Consider the following 21,681-nt stretch of genomic DNA (forward strand, 5'->3'; position numbering starts at 1 on the left):
CATTGAGAAGCCTTATGAAATGAAGCATGAACACTACATTGATTTGCTAAGGTTGCATGACTAGGAAGTCACAGTGGGACAACTTCTGTGTAAACAGTCTTAGGATCCTACTACATGAGCATGGAAAAGAGAACAATATTGAAAGCACCTGTGCTAATGAAAATTGACTAATTTCAATATATCTCTGCAACCAGGGCAGTTATGTTTCTTCATGCAGATTATGCCTACAGTATTCCCTTTAAAGAAAGCTATTGAGGAAGAATGTAAGCCACATTTTCATCTTTGCTTCTGAACTTTCATTGGCCAATATCCCTACAGCTATTTACTGATATTTAGAATTTTAGTTCATAATTTCTCAGTTTTTATTGATGTTTCATTATCTTATTAATGCTATTTTAAGGTTACTATATGTTTTTGATTTCATATGGTCAATACAATTCCAATAATTAATACAATTTGATTTGATAAACTTGGATTCGGCTACTCCAGGCTGTGAGTTTGGAGAACTGCTGCATAATTCCCTGATCAATAAGTAGTTACATTGAAGTAGTGGGAGTGAAATCAATGGAATAAATTGGCTTGAATCCAAGTGCTTTCACTTAACTGTGCTGAGGAATGGCGTGTAAATCAATAAGCTTAACCATACTGCAATTATACTTCTATTATTCTATTTTGATTTTATTTATAGCTTATTATTGTTATTCATTATTGTGATCTAATAGAAATGGACTTTCCCCAGTAGAACCATTTAGATTGCATATTCAAGGTTGTTACACAGAACTTACCATCCAAGGTCCTCCAGATTACTTTTTCCTGTAAGGTAGAAGAGAAAAACATGGCAGAACACACTTCATCTTGCATTTTGACTGTATATGGTAGCTTTCTGCCTAAGGTAAGAAAGACTTAAGATTACATTTCTATATGGCTGCAACATTCTGTCTTTTTTTTTAGATTGATTTTACAACATGCCCATCATAAAGGTGCCAGTGGTTCACAAATTTGGTATTGTATGTCATGATGAACATAAAAAACTTCAGCAGAGACTCTTGGCTAAATATCTGAAGGAAACATTACCTGCAACCAAGAAAAAGAAACACGTGTAAGTTTAAATAAACACAAAACAATATTATTATATAATGCATACTGGCAAGCGGACAAAGATTTTCAGTGTTTCTGGTGAAACCTGCAAACATGTTAATGAGAGACTTGGGAGCATGGAGGAAGATATAGATAGGAAAAAGTGGTTTATGGGGAACTCTAACGGAAATGACAGCAGGAAATAACCATTTGACTGGGTGGGTACACAAGGAGCCAAAGATGCCCCCCCAAATTAAAAGATTGTTAGACAGAACAACAGAACAAACAATACTTCTCTCAAGATAGTATGAGCTAGGTTACTGCCTGCCATTCTGTGACTTACTGGAAACTGTTTGCTTAGTTGATAAAGGTAAACGTAAAGGACCCCAGGGTGGTTAAAGTCCAGTCAAAGGCAACTATGGGGTTGCGGCGCTCATCTTGCTTTCAGGCCGAGGGAGCTGGCGTTTGTCCACAGACAGCTTTCCGGTTCCAGTGGCCAGAATGACTAAGCCGCTTCTGGCGCAACGGAACACTGTGATGGAAACTAGAGCCCATGGAAATGCCATTTATCTTCCTGCTGCAGCAGTACCTACTTATCTACTTGCACTGGTGTGCTTTCGAATTGCTAGGTTAGCAGGAGCTGGGACAGAGCAACAGGAGCTCACCCCGTCGCGGGGATTCGAACCACTGACCTTCCGATCAGCAAGCCCAAGAGGCTCAGTGGTTTAGACCACAGCGCCACCTGCGTCTCTTTTTTGCTTAGTAAGTGGAGATTAGATGTATCAAAGGTATCTGTCAACCTTGCCGCAGGCCTGCTGCTAACTAGCGTGCTATCAGTTGGTTGCTCAAACGGTATACTATTGTAAAAGTACAATCCATATTAAGTCTTTTTTAACTCAAATCCATATTTTTGGATGCAAAATTGAAGATGTGAAATAGTAGAAGTCATTTTTAGCAGTGTCTTATTTTAATTTAAAGAGATTATATCATTACTATTTTCCCTATTAATATTGTTATTCCTTTCATCATGTCACATTAGGTTTTTCAGATGCATTAATGTTCTGATTGGGTTTCTTTCCTATGAAGCTTAGTTCTAGAGAAATTAAGACAGCAGAGGTTTAAGAGGCTAATTTAGAGAAATAACAGGTAGATTTCTATTTAAGGGAGGGGTAGTAATTTCACTTAAGTAATCAGTTCCAGCTCAGAATTTATGTTTACCTGCTAGTAAGCATTGATTAGTCTAATTCAGGCATAGGCAAACTCCGGCCCTCCAGATGTTTGGGACTACAATTCCCATCATCTCTAGCTAACCGGACCAGTGGTCAGGGATGATGGGAATTGTAGTCACAAACATCTGGAGGGCCAGAGTTTGCCTATGCCTGGTCTAATTTCTTCACCAACAATCATTCAAAGGGCTAATATTGTGAAGAGTTAACTTTCCAACATGATGAAATTCTTATATGGAAATGTCTTGTAATGTGTTGTGTATTCAGTGAGTAAATACATGCAGATGTTTTTGTAAAGCATGATGGTTTACACATAGATTATTGGCTGTTTCTTAAAAAAACTGCATTCCATGAAGAAATGTCAATAACTTGGTAACAGCATAATGATGAACCGTAAGTGCAGTGTTTAATAATCAATATATTTCTGTAATATTCATAGTCTATTGGCTGCTATTGAAACAGTTTTAATAGCATTATCCAACAGATAAAGTAAATTAGAAACACAGAACAATGATCTACACTGTACATTGAGTCAAATAGGACTTTAAAAATTAAATTAGCTGTCTATAGTTATCTTTTATACACAAAATTTTGATTTCATTTACTGATGATGTGCCAATTAAACTGAAATTCTTCACTGGATTCTTTATCAGAAACCCATATGAACTTACAGAACAATTCGTTGAGGATTTCAATTACTCACTACAAACAGAAAGTAAAGGAAAATTCATAGAGCTGGCTAAAAAAATGCTTGCAAGATGCAAGGTCTGTATACGTAAGGATTACTGGATTTCTAAAGAGACATTTCTAAAGGCCATCTCTTGATCTTAAATTTCTACAGTGGTGTTTAATAGTTAAGAATTAATTTAAATATTTCTGATGCAAAATGTTCATTATTTACTTTTTTGAAAGTGACCTTTAAGTTACCATTTTCATAGTCTTCCCCCCGCCCTGTTCATTTTGCAGAAATAATGCAGTTGCTGATATAAGTCAACAAATTCAACCTTGGCGCAGTTATATTGATACCACAGGCTCCTAGTGAGGGTTGGCAGATTTTGGATAGAGATTGTTGAGATTATTGATAACATCCATTATCTGTACTGATAAAAAGTCAATAATGAACACATAAAAATGCAAAGGACAATATAGTTATTTATGTTTGGTATAGTTGTTTATGTATGCTTATGTTTACATAACATGCCTTCAACAAATTCCAGAGTCTCACTGAAAGGTTGAGTGAAGAAGGTTTTGCAATATTTTGTAGAGGGAGCTTGGCTCAAGCTCATTTAGGCTGCCCTTGGGTACAGAACTGCATAATGTGAGATATGTGACTGAAATGACCCTTCTGTGCCACCTTGTATTATCTGAAGGTAATACCTTGTGAAGCTAAGCAGCTCTGGGTCTGGTTGGTACCTGGGTTAGTAACTTGATGACGTCTTGGGTTCCATGAAAAGTGGAATAGAAATGTAAGAAAATGAAACAATAAATAAAGTTCTCATAATGCAGAAATCACAAATGGTCCTTTCTCATAATTTATCAGAGGAGGAGAAATATGTGGAAATATATGGTGATTTTCTCACATCTAAACTCCCATTACATTGTAAACCCCACTTCCACTTATCTTAAATATTTTTTCCAAATATTTTGTTCCAATGATAAGTTGGATGGAGATGAGAGATTCTACTGGGTGAAATCAGATACTAGAATACAAAAATCAACCAATGGATTAAGCATGTCCCATTGCTCATACTGAGAAAAAAGGCCCTAAGCTCAGAGTTCTTTCGTAATGGAAGCAAACAACTTCATCGGAGGATTCTTGTAACAGAATCTCTTTAGGGCAGATATTCATCAAATGGTTTGTACAAGACATATAAAACCATTAAGAAATTATTAAATGAAAATGATTAAAGTATTTGATTTCTGGGCAGTTTTTGTGGCAGTGGTAGGAGAATCAGACCTACATACTTACAGTTTTCTAAAAAGAAGTTTAGGATTGGAAAGAACATCCTTTTTCCCTATGCGACCTTTGCTGTTTTTAATCTTGCTGTCTCTTCTGGTAAATTGGGGGAGGGGTGCACAGAATGACCTGACGGAAATTATGTAAGTTTACAAGGGAATTTTCCATTGATCATTTGGCATATGCTAATTTGTTTAAATAAATAGAAATACAAATTAATAGTACAGAGTCCGAAAAAGAGTGTTTTGCGTGTCCCCAGGCCACCCCAAATAACTCACACAACACACAGAATTTTTGTTTAAGGTTTTTGGCATAATTTTGGTCACTTTATTAAAATACAAAAAATGTGAGTGGTTGCTTAGGCATTGGTTGTGACTATCTGCCCCCCAGTGGGGGACAGACTGACATTTCGTAAGCCTGCGAAAGTCAGAAAAGGGGAATCATTTGGGGGTAGTGACGGAGCAGGGAACCTGCCCTCAGCCTTCCCCAAATGCAACCAGGGGCTCTTGCGTGGCCCTAGCCCCTTGACAGGGTTTGGACAAAAGCAATAGTGAGCCCCTGTATTCCTTTAACGGAATCCCTTGCAGCAGCAGCATTAGAGGGGTAGGCACAGCCAATCCATGCCCCTCAACCAACCAAACCATAAACCAATGCCTAACCGCAACCTTACAAGTTGTGACTATTTGCTACGCAGTAGGCAAAAACCAAATGGCCCCAACCAATCAGCCAGGTGGACAAAATTCCTACCGGGCCCCTGCCCCAAGAGCAGACGACCCCATGACAGGCATAGCAAGGTCAAAGCGAACAACCCTAAATATAGGGAGGGGGGATGGGCAATCCGATGCACGGAGCGAAAAGAGGAAGCTCTACGCCTTGTGCAGGGAGTTTTAACATTTCTGGCTGTCAATCATCAAATGGCAACATTAACATCTTCCCAACAGCAAGGGAAGCCCAATCACAACAGTGGCCAATGATCAATTAGCCTGCCCCACAACTTTGGAGTGTCCTGTCGGCCCCCACTGCAACACAGGCTCTCCATGAAGGAGAACATGCTTTGTCTGATTGGTGAAATGCTGTGCATGTGACCAAAGAAGAGCATCTGTGATTCCAACCAAATTAGTTTTGCAAGAGTTGCCTGTAGAACAGGCTTCCTCAACCTCGGCCCTTCAGATGTTTTGAGACTACAATTCCCATCATCCCTGACCAATGGTTCTGCTAGCTAAGGATCATGGGAGTTGTAGGGTCATTTGGAGGGCCGAAGTTGAGGAAGCCTGCTGTAGGATATGAGACACATTTTGTTGGGATTGACTAATTGGATTCCATCCTACTGAGATGCTAGCATAAGAGTTCTCTTCGCAACTTGGCTCAATTTATTACTATGATGCGGAGCTAGTAATTAATTGCTTTTGTTGCAAAGTACTTCAGGTGGTAATAACAGTATAATTAGACCTAAGCATTCATCTTCTTATTTAAGTGTTAACCTGAGGGATTAAACATTGCTATCTTGTTAGCTCCAGCTATTGTGTTTTGCACCAGCAATAACACTTTCTTTAAATATGTAGAAACGTCATTCTAAGTATATTGACTTTTGAAAGGATTTTTAAATCTCAAGTTTTGTCTTATTGTCTTTTATGTTCCAAACAGAGGCGATCAGGTCTTAGCACATTAGGTATTGGGAAGTATGTAAATCTCCCTGTGGCATGGGCTGAGGCAATTCTGTTATTACAGTGTAAAGGAGAAATTCACGAAGGTAGGTTTCTTTCAGATTCTTTTTTTGCTGCCCTTTTCTCTAAGCAAGCACTGCAAAATTTATAGACACTGGAAAGAAAATAAAGCTATTCTCACAAAGAGACTAATTACACAATATATATAAAATACTATTTTTGTTTCTGCTTTGATGCCATTCTGTGTCAACTGACTTGGCTTTTGAAATTATTCTTATGGATACAGGCATGCAATAACATTGGATGAGTATAGCTAAAGTTGAATATCCCTGTCCTATAAGACCATTAGTGCAGTGCTGTTGCTAAATTTTAGACCCAGCCTGGACATTTACAAGAAAAAGCTGATAACTGCATGGTATTTCAATTTGACAGCTGTGATTAACATCCTGAAAGCTGAAGCCTCAGTATTGGAAAATCACAGATTTCTCTCTGGTTAGAGAAAAGCAGGGTACCTCTGAAACTGAAGAGGCATGCTGGAAAGTAATGAACCAAACTGAATGTTCTTGTACTCGGAATCATCAAAAGAATGCAGAGAACAATTTTTGATGGGATTTTAAAACCAGAGATATTGGAGTACTTCTGTGTTTATCACGGCCATCAAAATAGTACTACTTGCAATTCAGCTTTCAATTCTAAATGTCTGGGAGAAATGCTCATTTCACAGTTCGTTCTAAACTGCTTTTAATGCTGTATTTTATATTGCTGTACCCTGCCCTGGGACCTTCTGAAGATTAATAATAATAATAATAATTGCTCCTTTATATTTTATAACCTTGTTCATTTCACCTTATTAACTTTAGTCATATTGCGTAGACGGCAAGTCAGTTATCTAAATACCAAATTGCCAGATGATAAGTCATTTCCATGGTGCACAGTAGCAACCCAGACATGGCGCTGGAATATCTGGGATTCCAGGCCCCATTGGGATCTGAAGGTCTATATGCAAATGAGCAGAATGCAGGAGGGACCTCTGTTGAGCAGCTGAAGACCTAACAAGTCACCAGCCTGAGACAGCCAGGAAGCCCTGTTACCACTTGCCCCAAATCTACTTTTCTTTGTCCAAGACCGGTCCAGGAAGAAGAAGAAGAAGAGGAGTTTGGATTTGATATCCCGCTTTATCACTACCCGAAGGAGTCTCAAAGCGGCTAACATTCTCCTTTCCTTTCCTCCCCCACAACAAACACTCTGTGAGGTGAGTGGGGTTGAGAGACTTCAGAGAAGTGTGACTAGCCCAGGGTCACTCAGCAGCTGCATGTGGAGGAGTGGAGACGCATACCCGGTTCCCCAGATTACGAGTCTACTGCTCTTAACCACTACACCACACTGACTCTCAGGAGAATATATAATGTGAAAGGAGTGCTACACTCTGCCAAAGCATGTCTACTCTTCATGAAGAGGACAAAGCTGGAGGTAGTTTTCAGAGCTTGCTTTGTTATCTAGAGCCTAATCTTGTTCTAGAGATTATTATTGGAACAAATTACCTACCTGTGGGTTGTCCATAGGCCTGCAGATCATGTAGTTATCTGATGGGCACCTTAGCCCCATGCAGATGATTAAACTGGAAATGTGTGTGTATGTATCTGGAGAAGAAAACCAAAGATTATGAGAGGCATGAATATCAAAGTTCTGTGAAGAAAGGTTGAGGGACTTGGGCATGTCTAGCCTGAAGAAGAGGTGATTTAGAGGGGATACCATGCTATCTTCACATATTTGGAGAGCTTTCACATATATGATGGAGCAAATTTGTTTTCTGCTTTCCTCCAGAGGGGAGAACCTGAATCAATGGTTCAAATTACAGAACAGAAAAGAAAAAGATTTAGTCTAAAAATTAGAAGGACCCTCTGGATGGCATGAGCTCTTTGACAATGGTCACGCCATTACTGGTGTTGTAGTAGTGGATTTCCTACATTGGTAGGCAGTTGGAGTGGGTGACCTTTAGGTACCTTCAAACTCTGATTCTATACCTCCTGGTCCCACCCAAGCTGCCACACATTAACTGTAATTTTTGCACAATTTACGTAGCTGTTGAAGGCACAATCTGTTCACTCCATTTTTGCAGTGTGTATATATAGATCCTTGTGTAGACAAAATGATCAGTGTGTGAAGGCTTGTGGGCACAACCCTGACCCCCCCACTCTCAATTTCTATGCCATTTAACAGTTTTCACAGTCCTTTTGTCTTGCCTCTTGCTATTTCTGTTGGACCTCTGCTTTTGGCTGTTGTTTCCAGTTTGCAACTGCACGGCTGTGCCCTGTAGGCTTCAACTGAGCAAGACAGACAGAATTTGGTTGCTCAAATCATTCCAGAAACCACTTCACAGATGAAAAGCCTGCAATAGAATTAGCACTTCACCTAATGCCTTGCATTTCGATACTTAATTTTGTGCAATTACAAAACCATGTATATTCAGCATTCTTGTGATTTTTTTTCAAGTAGCACTGCTTTATAAGCTCTTTCTAAATTTAGACATTAATTGGGTGTAATTTAAAATGACATTTAAACTTGTGAAGTAATTTGCCTTCAATAACGGCATGTTTTAGGTTTCCCCAATTATTTCTATGAAAAAGCATGATATTGTTAGTTTCAAAGATTTAGGAATAATGGAACAAGGTTTAAAGTGTCCCTCCCCCAAATCACCCCCCTCAAAAAAACCGAAGAATGAAATACCTTGCTTTATAAAATTTGATGAGGATAAAAGGATAAATGGACCTTGCATATTGTCAGGGCTTTTTTTCCAGCTAGAATTCAGTTCCAGCACCTCTCAGGTGGGTACCATTGCCATTCTAAGAGAACAAGGGCGGTGTCCATGGTGAGTTTTGGCACCTCTTTTTCTAGAAAAATAGCACTGCATTTATTATTATTCAATTGTTCATCAAATATCCTTTATTAGGCATAGCGAACAACACATTATCAAACAGACACCGTATACAAATTGTGCAAAATACAAGCTCATCATAACAAGGTTTGTCCCATATTCAAATATTATTATTCCTTTTTATCTTTTGACTTGAGTGAATGGCAAGTGGAATGATTATGGCAAGGGTCATACACGAAATAAATATGACAGACAAAGATCAGTGATCTGCAGATTAACATGACTGATCCAAAGGATGAAGCAAAGTCATTTAACATATGCCCCCATTTTATATATATAGATGCTACTTTAGTTCCCTTCAGCCATCATAATTGGTCATGTGAGTTTTCAACCAAGAGGCCCCCTCCCTCCTTTGTTGCCTCCCTGATTTGCCAGGGCTCTAAATTTCATGGGTATTTACATGAGTACATAAGAAGCTACTTGTTTCAAGAAGTTATCCCTTGTACCCACCAAGGGTAATGGGGAGAGTGATGGGAGTTAGAGCTAGTCTGCTTACTCCCCACTCCATATTTCCCTTTTGCATGTTGATATAAAACAGTAGTGTAACGTCTGAAGAGAGCTTAAGTTGATGGCTGCCAGACAACTTGTGGAAGCAAATTCCACAAGTTTAGATATATGAAGCAGTACCGTACTTCCTTTAGTCTGGATTTCCCACCATTCTGCTTCACTGGATTACGTTGGGTTCTAGTATTATGAGAGAAGGAAAAAGCTCTGTTCCTTTTCTCCACAATGTACATAATTGTATACTTCTCCAGCGTGTCACCCTTTGGTTGTTGTTGTTTAGTCGTTTAGTCGTGTCTGACTCTTTGTGACCCCATGGACCAGGGCATGCCAGGAACTCCTGTCTTCCACTGCCTCCTGCAGTTTGGTCAAACTCATGTTGGTAGCTGCGAGAACACCGTCCAACCATCTTGTCGTCTGTCGTCCCCTTCTCCTTGTGCCCTCCATCTTTCCCGACATCAGGGTCTTTTCCAGGGAGTCTTCTCTTCTAATAAGGTGGCCAAAGTATTGGAGCCTCAGCTTCAGGATCTGTCCTTCCAGTGAGCACTCAGGGCTAATTTCCTTAAGAATGGATAGGTTTGATCTTCTTGCAGTCCATGGGGCTCTCAAGGTCTCCTCCAGCACCATAATTCAAAAGCATCAATTCTTCGGCAATCAGCCTTCCTTATGGTCCAGCTCTCACTTCCATACATCACTACTGGGAAAACCATAGCTTTAACTATACGGACCTTTGTCGGTAAGGTGATGTTTCTGCTTTTTAAGATGCCTTCTAGGTTTGTCATCGCTTTTCTCCCAAGAAGCAGGCGTCTTTTAATTTCGTGACTGCTGTCACCATCTGCAGTGATCATGGAGCCCAAGAAAGTAAAATCTCCATAGGTAAATTTATCCAGAGCCCATATAATTTAGGTTGCCCTTTTCTGCCCCCTGTTATTATTGTAAAATGTACACGTTGGACAGGTATTAGGAAAATTCAGCAGCAAATAGTATACACAAGCCAGCAGCAAATAGTATACACAGCAAAATGCAGATTCTTTTTGGATGAGCCCTTTCCTCACTCCACCCTTAGTAATTTGGGCATGACATCTGGGTAAATCTCAGATAGCTGGCCTTTCAAATCTCATTGCACTGATTGCCTGCTAATTTGTATTCATTGTCGTTGTTAACCATAAGGTTATAAAAAAGAAGGTTGTCTCTCTGCTGTGCACAATGACTGTAACAGATGGAATAATAAGTTCAAAGGGTTTATTTGAATTTTAGTCCCATCAGTCTCCTCTGTATTGTTTTGTGAGTTCAGCTATGAGAATTTGTCCAAAACAAGCAGTTTGTGGTCAGTTAGCTCTTTTAGCCTTGATGTTGTTGTTTTTTGTTCTTGGTTTTGGGCCAGAAATGGTCCCTAATGGTTGGTTGTGCAAAATATTAAAACGTGCTGAAGAAACGCTTTAATTCCAGGCAGATGCCCATACCTGTAAATGACTCATTTGCATCTATGCAAACAAATCCATACTCTCAGCTTTTTATATCGAAGTCTGGTTGACCTGAATTAGTTTTCCACATCATTTTAGTTTGCTGGATAAATGTAATTCTCAGCGACAAGCCTAGTTCTGAACACCATAATGTTGCTCTTATTGATCATAGAGCCATATTTTGACTGCTTGGTATTGATAAACAAACCCTTTACAGATAACAGCCCTGTTTAGGGAAGTTTTTAATGTTTGATGTTCTATCACATTTTTAATATTCTCTTGGGAGCCACCCAGAGTGGCTGGGGAAACACAACCAGATGGGAGGAGTATAAATAAATTTATTATTATTATTATTATTATTATTATTATTATTCAGAAAAGTTGTAATGACCACTTTATAATACAGTACATTATAGTACACTATGATGAGCTATGAGTATTATAGATAAATAATACAATTCTAATTTTTAAAAATTACCTAATGCTCTCTCTTTTTTCTGAATGTCATATAAAGTCTCTTCAAATATGCATGTTTGTGCTGCTTGCTTAGAGAAGTAATTTTCTCCTTTATTGTTTGCTAACATTTTCCCCATTCTTTCTACATGTTTTCTGATTAGTCATAAATTATTTAGTATGAGCCTAGGCTAATTCTCAATGAGTTCACAAGGCTAATTCTCTGTGGCTTTTTACTATATACTCTGGTTTTGAAATATGAGATTATCTACCTTCCATGTCAGTGGGCTAAACCTTCTGTCTTCAACTTCAGACTTCAGTGCTATATTGGAGAATGCTCTGCATATATTTTACAGTCAGCTAAAACTTTTTTTTAAAAAGGCAAAATATATTGTTGAGAATTTTTGAATGAAAAGGTGTTTTTTTTTAAAAAAAACCATCAATTCAGTTATCAAAATAGTTTGTAAACCTATACAAACTTAACTATTAAGTCCCACTGAACTCCGTGGGACTTATTTCTGAGCAGGCATGTAGGGTTGTATTGATCCATGATGGCACAAAAGTTTCCAACTAAGATTAAACTTAATTCTGTAGAAAATAATTTTTGTCCAACCCTAGGAGCACTGATTGATGGTAAACGATTCGCTCTCCCGACTTATATTTCCATTTTGTCTTCATACATCTCTATGTACATGAAGCTACTTAGAGACTATTACTTGAAGCTTAATCCCTATTGTTAATTCCTCAAGTTTTTACAATTGGTGATGCAACATTAAGTTCCTACTTAATATTACTATCTGATTACCATATATACCTGTCTTCTATATGCACATTTCTTGCAGAAATGTGTCACCTCTTAATTAAGAAAAATATAAGTATTTTTCCTGCCTTTTAATAGTTATATGCAGTCCATTTAACTGAGATTAATTTTAATAATGTTGTCATTCTTTATTTTAAGTATTACTAAAATTCAACCCACCTGTGAAACGGTTATCACCTACCATGAAAATGAAATTATGCAGTTATGTTAATAATTCTGTGTTAATTAGTTTAGAATTTTTGAGGATGGGGCCTGTGCATCAGGACTTTAATTACACTTGTAATTTCTTTAGCTTTCTCAACAGTTTTAACTTTATTTCCTTTTTTTCAAGAGGTAAGTCATTCAAATGAGATAACCAATTCTCTTTATTTAAGCTTAACAGGAAAACTTGGAGCTAATTACATCATTATAGTAAACAAAGTATCTTGTGGCACCCTGAAAGACTTAACAAATTTATTATGGCATACGGTTTTGATAGTCTTTAAGGTAGGGCTTTCCAAACTTGGGTCTCCAGCTGTTTTTGGACTACAACTCCCATCATCCCTAGCTAGCAGGATGGTGGGCAAGGATGATGGGAACTGTGGTCCTAAAACAGCTGGAGACCTCAGTTTGGAAAGCCCTGCTTTAAAGACTCTTTGGTTTTCTTGATTTTCGGCTACCCCTCTAGAAGTTATTACTGTATTGGAATATAAGCCGCACCCACAAATAAGCCGCACTTTTAAAATTCAAGGGGATAAAAAGAAAAAAAGACGATACCCGAATATAAGCCGTTCCCTTAAATTCTGCAGGCGCTCACACCGGTAAATGGCAAATGTAGAAGAAAATCCTATGGATACAAGAGAGGACTCCTGGCACTGTTTGCCTGCAATCCCAGCTGCATTCTGGGTGGGAGGAGCTGTGCTGCATTGCTAGCGATCTGTACCCTCCTCCACGTTCTTTCCTACCCAGCTTTGGGGGAGACTGGGAGCGATATCGTAGAAGCCAATTTTTATAAGGTCGTGAATTTAAGCCGCCCTTTAACTTTTCACGGTCGGAATTTGGGGAAATAGTGTGGCTTATATTCAGGCCAATACGGTATATCTTTACAGTAATCCCATTTACCATTAGCCACGCAGGTCCCTGATCAGAAGGTCGGCGGTTCGAATCCCCACAACGGGGTGAGCTCCTATTGCTCGGTCCCTGCTCCTGCCAACCTAGCAGTTCGAAAGCATGTCAAAGTTCAAATAGATAAATAGGTACCGCTCCGGCGGGAAGGTAAACGGCATTTCCATGCACAGCTCTGGTTTGCCGGAAGTGGCTTAGTCATGCTGGTCACATGACCCAGAAGCTGTACGCCGGCTCCCTTGGCCGATAAAGCGAGATGAGCGCCGCAACCCCAGAGTCGGCCACGACTGGACTTAATGGTCAGGGGTCCCCTTTACCCTTACATTAATGGCTTTTGTGTGAATAAGGTGGAGAGGGAGTTGTCCTGTCTCCCCCTTGCCCTCCCTGGGCTTGGATTACTATTTATTAAACTTATTATTAAACTTAGCACCTGAGGCCTCCAAGTGACTTACAGTAACATATTACTGTATTCCATGTTCCCTGCCTTTAAACTCCCCCTCATCCCACCCAAAGGTCTGGTATCAAGCCCAACTGGTGGTGTGGGGGGGTCCAGCCTCCTCATCAGGGATGGTCAGGCACCCCTCCTCTCCCTTCAGGGGGCAGCAGTAGCAAAGATGGTAGCGAAACATTTACCTGCTTTGCTGTTGGTCCGGCTGCTGCTTCTCTTCTGTAGCTTTTGTTGCAGGTGCAGATCTGATAAGGATCTGTACAGTGCTGAAAAGGTTCCCCATCCCTTTCATGTATGCCCATCAAGTGGGCCTCTTTAGGTAGAGGTATTCCTGAAAGGTTCTTTCTTGTAAATCTTAATATTTGGTCAAGTTCATAATGAAACACAGAAGCACTGTAGATGCCAATGATGTAAACACATCTGAAGGCTCCTAAACTGAATAAGAGGGACGCGTGTGGCACTGTGGGTTAAACCACAGAGCCCAGGACTTGCCGATCAGTAGGTTGGCGGTTCGAATCCCCACGATGGGGTGAGTTCCCGTTGCTTGGTCCCTGCTCCTGCCAACCTAGCAGTTCTAAAGCATGTCAAAGTGCAAGTAGATAAATAGGTACCACTCCTGCGGGAAGGGTAAACAGCATTTCCGTGCGCTGCTCTGGTTCGCCAGAAGCGGCTTAGTCATGCTGGCCACATGACCCGGAAGCTGTACGCCGGCTCCCTCGGCCAATAAAGCGAGATGAGCACCGCAACCCCAGAGTCGGCCATGACTGGACCTAATGGTCAGGGGTCCCTTTACCTTTAAACTGAATAAGCATGGGAGATTGAACTGGCAAGAGAGAACCTCTAAGCTTCCACCTCACCCCAAGCCTTAGAGATTTAATGCATCTTTGTCTAGATTCAGCTTCATTTGGTTTATATGTTTCTTGGTAGTTGGAGACTGAGGAGGCACAGGGATTGTAGATTTGAAAAGCGCAGAATACAAAGAGACCCCAAACCTGCCTTGTACATCCTTCTTCAACTTGCAGTATGAAAAGCAAAACCATCAGTTGCACTAAGCAAAAAACTGGCAGGAGAACAAATGTTACAGATTACCTCCATCATCAGTGTACATTGCACATTCTTGGTAGCTTGTTTAATTTTATTAATTTAGATGGCTTTATTATGCAATAGGATTTAATTCATAGTCTAGCATAAACATTTCAGCAACTGTTGAACAAAATTATGAAAGAGACGAGCCTTAATTACTTTTTCATCAAAGTGATAATCAGAGAAGGCAAACAATCTGGGGAAAATTTGATGTAACACTTGTTTTATTTGTTCATAACTTGGCAAGCGTTGTGTTGCAGGTGCGATGAGAGTACCGTATGAAATATTAAGGCTCTGCAGAGGAAGCTGTTTATTGAATTTATCTGTCATTTTCTTTTCACTTCAGAAGCTGTTGAAATACTTTTAATTTCCTTGGACCATGCGCCTCTTGTTCCAGACCATATCCCAGTTTTATTTTTCCTCGCGGAATCTGTTTTGTATAGACTCTGTTATGATACAGTGGAGAAGCCACATCTCTTCTCATGTGAAATCAAGTTGTCCAAGGTATGTTGTATTTTTTTTAAGAGTAGCTGTCCGCGTCCTGATACCCTGATATATATGTTGTTTCATTTCATGGCTACTTAAGTGCCACTCTAGGCCTTGTGTACCAATCTTGCTATACTGTGATCTTATGCCATGAGATTCTTTGCTCTCTTCTGACAGTCTGTGACCGCTCAAGGTTGTAGATGTGGAATGCTGTCCCATTGGAGGTCTTCTAGGCTACAGCTGCATCCATCTTGAGACAGCCATTAAAGATTTTGTCATCCTTTTGGCCTTTAAGAATATGTTATTGTTTTTTTTGGAAAGGGGATTAAATGTTTGTATTGATTTTTGGTTTAGCTTAATGGTGTATACTGCTTTTGGTGATGTATAGCATAAAGTTGATGGAGGGAGGGAATAGTCATAAAGGTAGTAACATTTAAATACTTCATTTATAAGATCCATAGGGGCGCTTTCAGATCTATGGCATTGTTGACAATTTACATTACCGCAAATAAAAGCAGATGTTCAGTTTGCTGGAATGCATGCCGTGACTGTACTAACGACAGACAGCTGTTTCTTCTAGATCCCAACTCATAATCTTTGCCATGGAAGCGAGTTATGGGAGCTGCAGTTTATATGGTCCACCTTTTATTGGAAAAAGTAATTTGCATCAACATGTTCAAGTGAAAGCAGTGCAGTCTTCTTTTATGCTATCCTCATTATAACTCATTTTATCTTGAATTTTTATCTCTCTGAATTCACTGGTTTTGAGTATTCCACAGTTCAGCTTTCAAGTGACACTTTAATGAGATGCTCTAAAATACATACAAAAATCATCGGGAGGTGTGGTTTTTTTTTGTTCTCAATACATATGGATAGCTTGGATTTTCTAATAATTTCCATGATCATCTTGCATAATGTTCTTCTCACTGCTTAAATGATGTGACCTTTTTATTCTTCCATATGGATTATCATTAACTCAGATGTATTATGTTAGGTCACATAATCTTAAAGTACCAGCAAGAGATTTATGCATTCAAGAGAGAGGACGAAATTGAGGCCATGTAAAATGAAAATGTCCAAATGAGAACCATTTGCTTCTGAAAGCTAAGTAAGACCTGCAAGATAAATGATGGTACCAAATTGGACTTCAATCTTGTACCTCTTTCCTATGATTCATAGATCCCTTTCAAACAACACATTTTTGTCTTGATCACAGTGATTTCTCTGCTAAAACTTTATGATCTCTTGCTAACCACTGAGCACCATTTTTTTTACACAACACAAGCTGTCTATTACTAGGGTCCTCTTCCCCAGTTCCCTAAATTGACATGTGCACAAACATGTGAGTGAAGTTGTTGCAGTGCAAATGCACCCGATGAGCCAATCCAGTGCACCCGCTGGTGTGTTTGCACCGCAGTGACCTTGCTGATGCATTGCCTATTCCTCTCTACCTTCCAGTAGGCAGCAGTGATGTGACTGAGCAGATTTTGGGTGAGTGGCGGTGCTCCATCAGGTTTTTCTCTACTGGGGAATTGAATCTGAGCCTCAGGAAATATGTGTTGTAGCTATTATAAAAGTTAGCATTGCGCAAAAGAAAAAATTAGCTGTATGTGAAGGAGTGTGAACAAGCACAATCTTTAATGGGTGCGGGATGAAATGATAGGGAGTTGTCCTCCTCCATTAACCTTGCGCAAAAGTTGACAGAAGTTACTAGCCCACAAAACAAATTACTAGCATATCCATTCACATATAGTTAAATTAATCACTTGTGGCAAATCAATTTCCTGAAAGAAAAAGAAAAACCTTGTATCTTCCAATTTCCTTCCTTCCTTCCTTCCTTCCTTCCTTCCTTCCTTCCTTCCTTCCTTCCTTCCTTTCTTTTTAAAAAAAGCTTTATTAACCTTTATTAAAATTATTCTGTAGTCTTCTGGAGGCAACATTTTCCTCACCATGGACAAAGAAGCATTACTGGAGCAAACCTGCTCTAGTAATTTTTGCATAGGTTCTCCCCCCCCCCCGCCCCGGATTTTTAAAAAACCTTTCTGTGTATTAAGAGAATATATTGTATTAAATATTTTCACTGCACTCAGGCCTGTTTCCAAGCAAAGCAAAGACGTTAAGTATTCCACCTAGTCTGGTGAGCCCAATTATTTTGACATCTCAAGTTCTAATATAGTCCCCAGGACTTCTGTTGTCTTGTTTACTACTTTATTTTCTTTAATGATGGCTGTATAGAGAATATTAACTTTCTCAGGCATTATTGGATTCTTTCCACCAGTTCTTCGGGTTTGGCTGGTATATTAAATAAGAGAAAAACAAAACAAAACTGATTTGCCAAGCAAAAGATTTGTTGAAAATTGGTTTTCGGTTAACGAGTGCATCATGGACAATATTAAAACACATTTCATATTAATATCTGGGATGATTCCTTCAGCTGTATCTGTTCTCCAGCCTTCTTATTCCTCTGTAAGGTATACTGCAGCTCCTATAATTAACTTGGGTTGTTATTAGGTTTTTGGGTTCAAAGAGAAAGGACCCCCCCCCCACAAGCCCCTTTCGCTATAAAGCTTGAAGCACACTGAGTTGGATCCAGACTTCAATTCGCTTCGGTGCAAGGGAGCAAGCAGGCAATTTTCACTTCTTCCTTTCCTTTGCGGCTTCTGGTGCCTTCTGAAAATCTGCTCCAGAGAGTTGTGGGACAATGGGGCAATTGATGTTTATCGCCTCCCCTGTTCCTTCAGAGGGAGCCTCCTCCAGATTTTGTTGCCTGCCGTGAATGGTGTTAACGGGAAAATCCAAGGGCTCCCTTGGACAAAAACAAAGACACCAGCCAGGATTACTTGGAGCAAAACAGCAGCCTGTAGGCTTGGCCTTTATTGATCTGTTGCAACAGGGTGCTCCCCTCACCTGCAGGAGAGAGGAGAGACCCAGAAAAAATGGTGTACAAGGCTTATAAAGACTTTTGAAATTGCCACCCTGTAGATCAAGACCACCCTTAGAAACATCATACATACATCACAGAAGGGGTGTAACCTAAGACCACCCCTCAGATACATCACACCTACATCACAGAAAAGGCGGTCTAAAACAGAAATTTGAATATTGTTTTTCTCCTGTTGTTGTTTATCTCCTGTCTGGCAGGTTACTTGATTGGATTGCCTGGGGAGCCTGGCCATTCTTTTGTAGTGATAAATACTTAGTTCCTGGGCCATGCCACAGGCTCACACCCTATTCAAACACAGACATACCCTTAAGACAGGATTTGTGAAGGAAAAGACAATGGGGAGGCTTTTCCAGTTTGACATTGCAGAGAAAACATTTGCTCAGTTTAGGAATCAAAATGGTTCCAGGTCTGTCTTCCTGTGCTGATCTATGTATGTGCTTGGTTGGTACACTTATGAACATTACCATATATCTAAGACCATAAAAGTCCTATCACAATGGAACTGGGCCCTTTCATTTGCTGAAAGAACCCCACCCTCTCATTCACCTCTTGTAAGAAATCTGGCAACTGGGACCAGCCACCTCTCACCCTGCACCAGTATAGCAGCTTGCAAGCAAAGGATACTGTGGGGCTGAATGCTTCTGCAATGCAGTGCCAGTACTGCAAATAGCTGGAGAGTGTCCTGCAGTTCTCTGCCCAGGAGAGATCAAATGACACAAGAAGCCAATAAGATTCCATTTAGACCTGTAAAGCTACTGACTTTGACCTGGCCCCTAAGTTTGTTCAAGCTTAGTTTGAGTCCTTGCTTGATTCCCCACCAAACTTCTGCTTGCCTCTGTATTGAAACAAATGCTTGACTCCAGGCCACAGTCCCGATAACTTGATTTTCACTCCCCACCTCTTGAGATGCATTTGGTAGTAACCCAAAACAGCACTGCTACTCTTTTCTCCCCATCTAAGTTTTTTTTTTAACCTGTCTCTATACATTTCCGCAAGCATGCAGCGTAAAATATTAACTTTTAACAATGGCATCACCATGTGGTAAATGCCAGGGAGGCCTAATAGGTCATTGGTGCACATTCCCCTTTGTCAGGAAGGCAGCAATAATTAATGTTCAAAGGTGTTTAGTACAATTTCGTTTTTGAAAAAGGCTGGCAGATATCCAAAATGTTTAGATAATTGAGGTTTAAACCAGTAGAAGTGTCATATTTATACAAAACAATGCCTCTGAAACATTAAGGAATCTTGATTAGTATGTTACCTGATTGCAGGTTAAAAGTCTTAGGGAAAATGTTACAGAAAGTGTAGAAAGAAAATTGCCTTTCTGGGTCATAGATTTGAGGTAGAGACAGCTTCTGGGTCCTGAGCATAAGCAAAGTTACGTTAATTGATAGAAAAATTTCAAGTTTTGCAAAAGTTTAGGGGGCAACAACAAATGAATGGAACAGACATGATACTAATGGACGTGTTTTGTGTTTCTTTTGCCAGCTTGGATTTTTGGTCTTTTTAAGGCTTCTCCTGTTCTATTTCTTTGGTTACCAGGGGTTTTCTGAAGAACACAGATCCAGGCTTCATGTTGGCTTGAAAGGTAGCAATTATTTCTTTCTAGTTATCTAGCTTTACATATTTTAGATTGTAAGCCTGAGGGCAGGGACTGCCTCACCACTGATCTGGGAGCTTTTTCAGTTACAGAGCAGGGTAAAAATGTTTCGGATAAATGCACTCATAAAATATTTGTGACACAGTTGGGAATCCGGAGCATTTAGCCACCCCATTTAACTAACCACCCCAGGAGTGCTGTAGAAAAACCTGCGCTGGATGAGAGAGGCTGCATCCAGAGTTACCTCTCATTCTGTTTCCCAGCTTTGCTGCTGGCTATGCACTAACTGTAGAGCAGCGCTGCCACTGTATTTATTTACCCTTTATTTTAAACCCGGACTGCTTGCTGTTCCTAAGTGTCACTTCTACGTTTGCAATCCCTCTTCAGTCTGAAAACAAGTATAACACCTCATATCATTAACTTTTAACACAAGATTCCAGTTGTCAGAAACACTGTACTTAAATCAAGTGTTTGTTTTAGGGAACAATGTAATGGTTACTGGTGTGAAGCACAAGAAATCGTTATCTAGTTATTTTAAAGCTCTTTCCTCAGATGGTGTCTTAATTAAGAGCAGGCTGTTTAGCATCCTTGACTTATGTAAAGTTCACAGGAACTGTTCTTCATAAGTAGTCTGGGGCTTGTGATAGGGGGTTGTGATGCCTTTTTTGTAGCTCAACGTTTGTGGAAAATGTTAATTGTATTCCATTCCTAAGGAGAGAGAAGTACTTATATATCAAGCTACTCAGTACTTTCCTGGTCATCTCCCGAATGCTATTAATGGGGAAGCTAAGACCAGAGGGTTCTCAAAATCAATTAGAAAATGTTTCTCAAGTATGCCCATAGGCAATCTTTCGTTTGTAGGGAGGGCTGGATGAATAGGCAGAAGAACAGAGGGTAAGCCCTGTTGGATCACGTGAAAGGCCTCTCTATGCTACGAGTTCTTACAGTGGCCAACCGGATGTCAGTGGGAAGCTCATGTTGTAAACAAAAATTTCCCTTTTCCCTTATGGGGTATCCAAGAGCCCATATAGAGTCCTTACATAGGTTTCCTATTGGTAGGGGAAGATAACAGAGGCCAACCAGAGAATATTGAGAAGCAAAGCAGCTAGTAAGCTTGATCTTTATTGAACTGTTGCAACAGGGTGCTCCCCTCACCTGCAGCAGATGAAGAGGAACCCAGAAAAATGGCGTGCAAGGCCTTATAAAGACTTTTGAAATTGCCACCCTGTAGATCAAGACCACCCCCAGAACCATCATACATACATCACAGAAGGGGTATAACCTAAGACCACCCCTCAGATACATCATACCTACGTCACAGAAAAGACGGTCTTAAAACAGAAATTTGAATGTTGTTTTTCTCCTGTCGTTGTTTATCTCCTGTCTGGCAGGTTACTTGATTGGATTGCCTGGGGAGGCTGGCCAGTCTTTTGTAATGATAAATACTTAGTTCCTGGGCCATGTCACAGGCTCACATCCTATTCATATCTTAAATGTGCCCTTAAGACAGGATTTGCGTGGCGAGTTCCCGCCCCACCAGGATAAATAAAGACACCAGACACTGTATGTAAGGTTAATTGGGCGAATTAGGCCACAACTTTATTGAATTCAGGAATGAGAGGCATTGGCATAGGCATTGGTCCTAACGGCTATCCGGCTCCAGCCCATTTGCTGGAGACACGGGGAAGGGTTAACCTTATATCGGGGGAGACTCCCGCGAGGCACGTCGACTAGGAGCTCCCCCGGGTCACCACTCTGGGGCGTGCCTTTGGCCCACACCTCCATAGGCTTCGGACAGGGCCACGCCCCCCGGGGTCCTTTAACGGACCACCCTTCGCTCGCTGGGGGGAGGTGATGGCGCTCCTCCCGCCCCACACCTCGTCTTAACCCCTTCTTACCAATGCCTACCGCCAATGCCGA

General features: G+C 40.3%; 1 protein-coding gene across 5 annotated transcripts in view; it reads left to right on the top strand.

Annotated features, from left to right (window-relative positions):
* Nucleotides 1-21,681, top strand: part of TMEM232 (transmembrane protein 232) — a 145,764-nt gene that overhangs the window by 11,417 nt on the left and 112,666 nt on the right. For 3 of the 5 annotated variants that reach the window (XM_081930569.1, XM_081930571.1, XM_081930570.1), the window contains 5 exons: nt 952-1,099; nt 2,957-3,068; nt 5,905-6,010; nt 15,078-15,235; nt 19,650-19,749. In XM_081930569.1, coding sequence (XP_081786695.1) covers nt 966-1,099; nt 2,957-3,068; nt 5,905-6,010; nt 15,078-15,235; nt 19,650-19,749 — 610 coding nt within the window. In that variant the 5' untranslated portion in view covers nt 952-965. The remainder of the gene's footprint in view (nt 1-951; nt 1,100-2,956; nt 3,069-5,904; nt 6,011-15,077; nt 15,236-19,649; nt 19,750-21,681) is intronic. The other 2 variants (XM_081930573.1, XM_081930572.1) reach the window with 2 other exon arrangements.

This window comes from Podarcis melisellensis, assembly GCF_964234715.1.
Source record: "Podarcis melisellensis genome assembly, chromosome: 11".
Classification (NCBI taxonomy): domain Eukaryota; kingdom Metazoa; phylum Chordata; class Lepidosauria; order Squamata; family Lacertidae; genus Podarcis; species Podarcis melisellensis.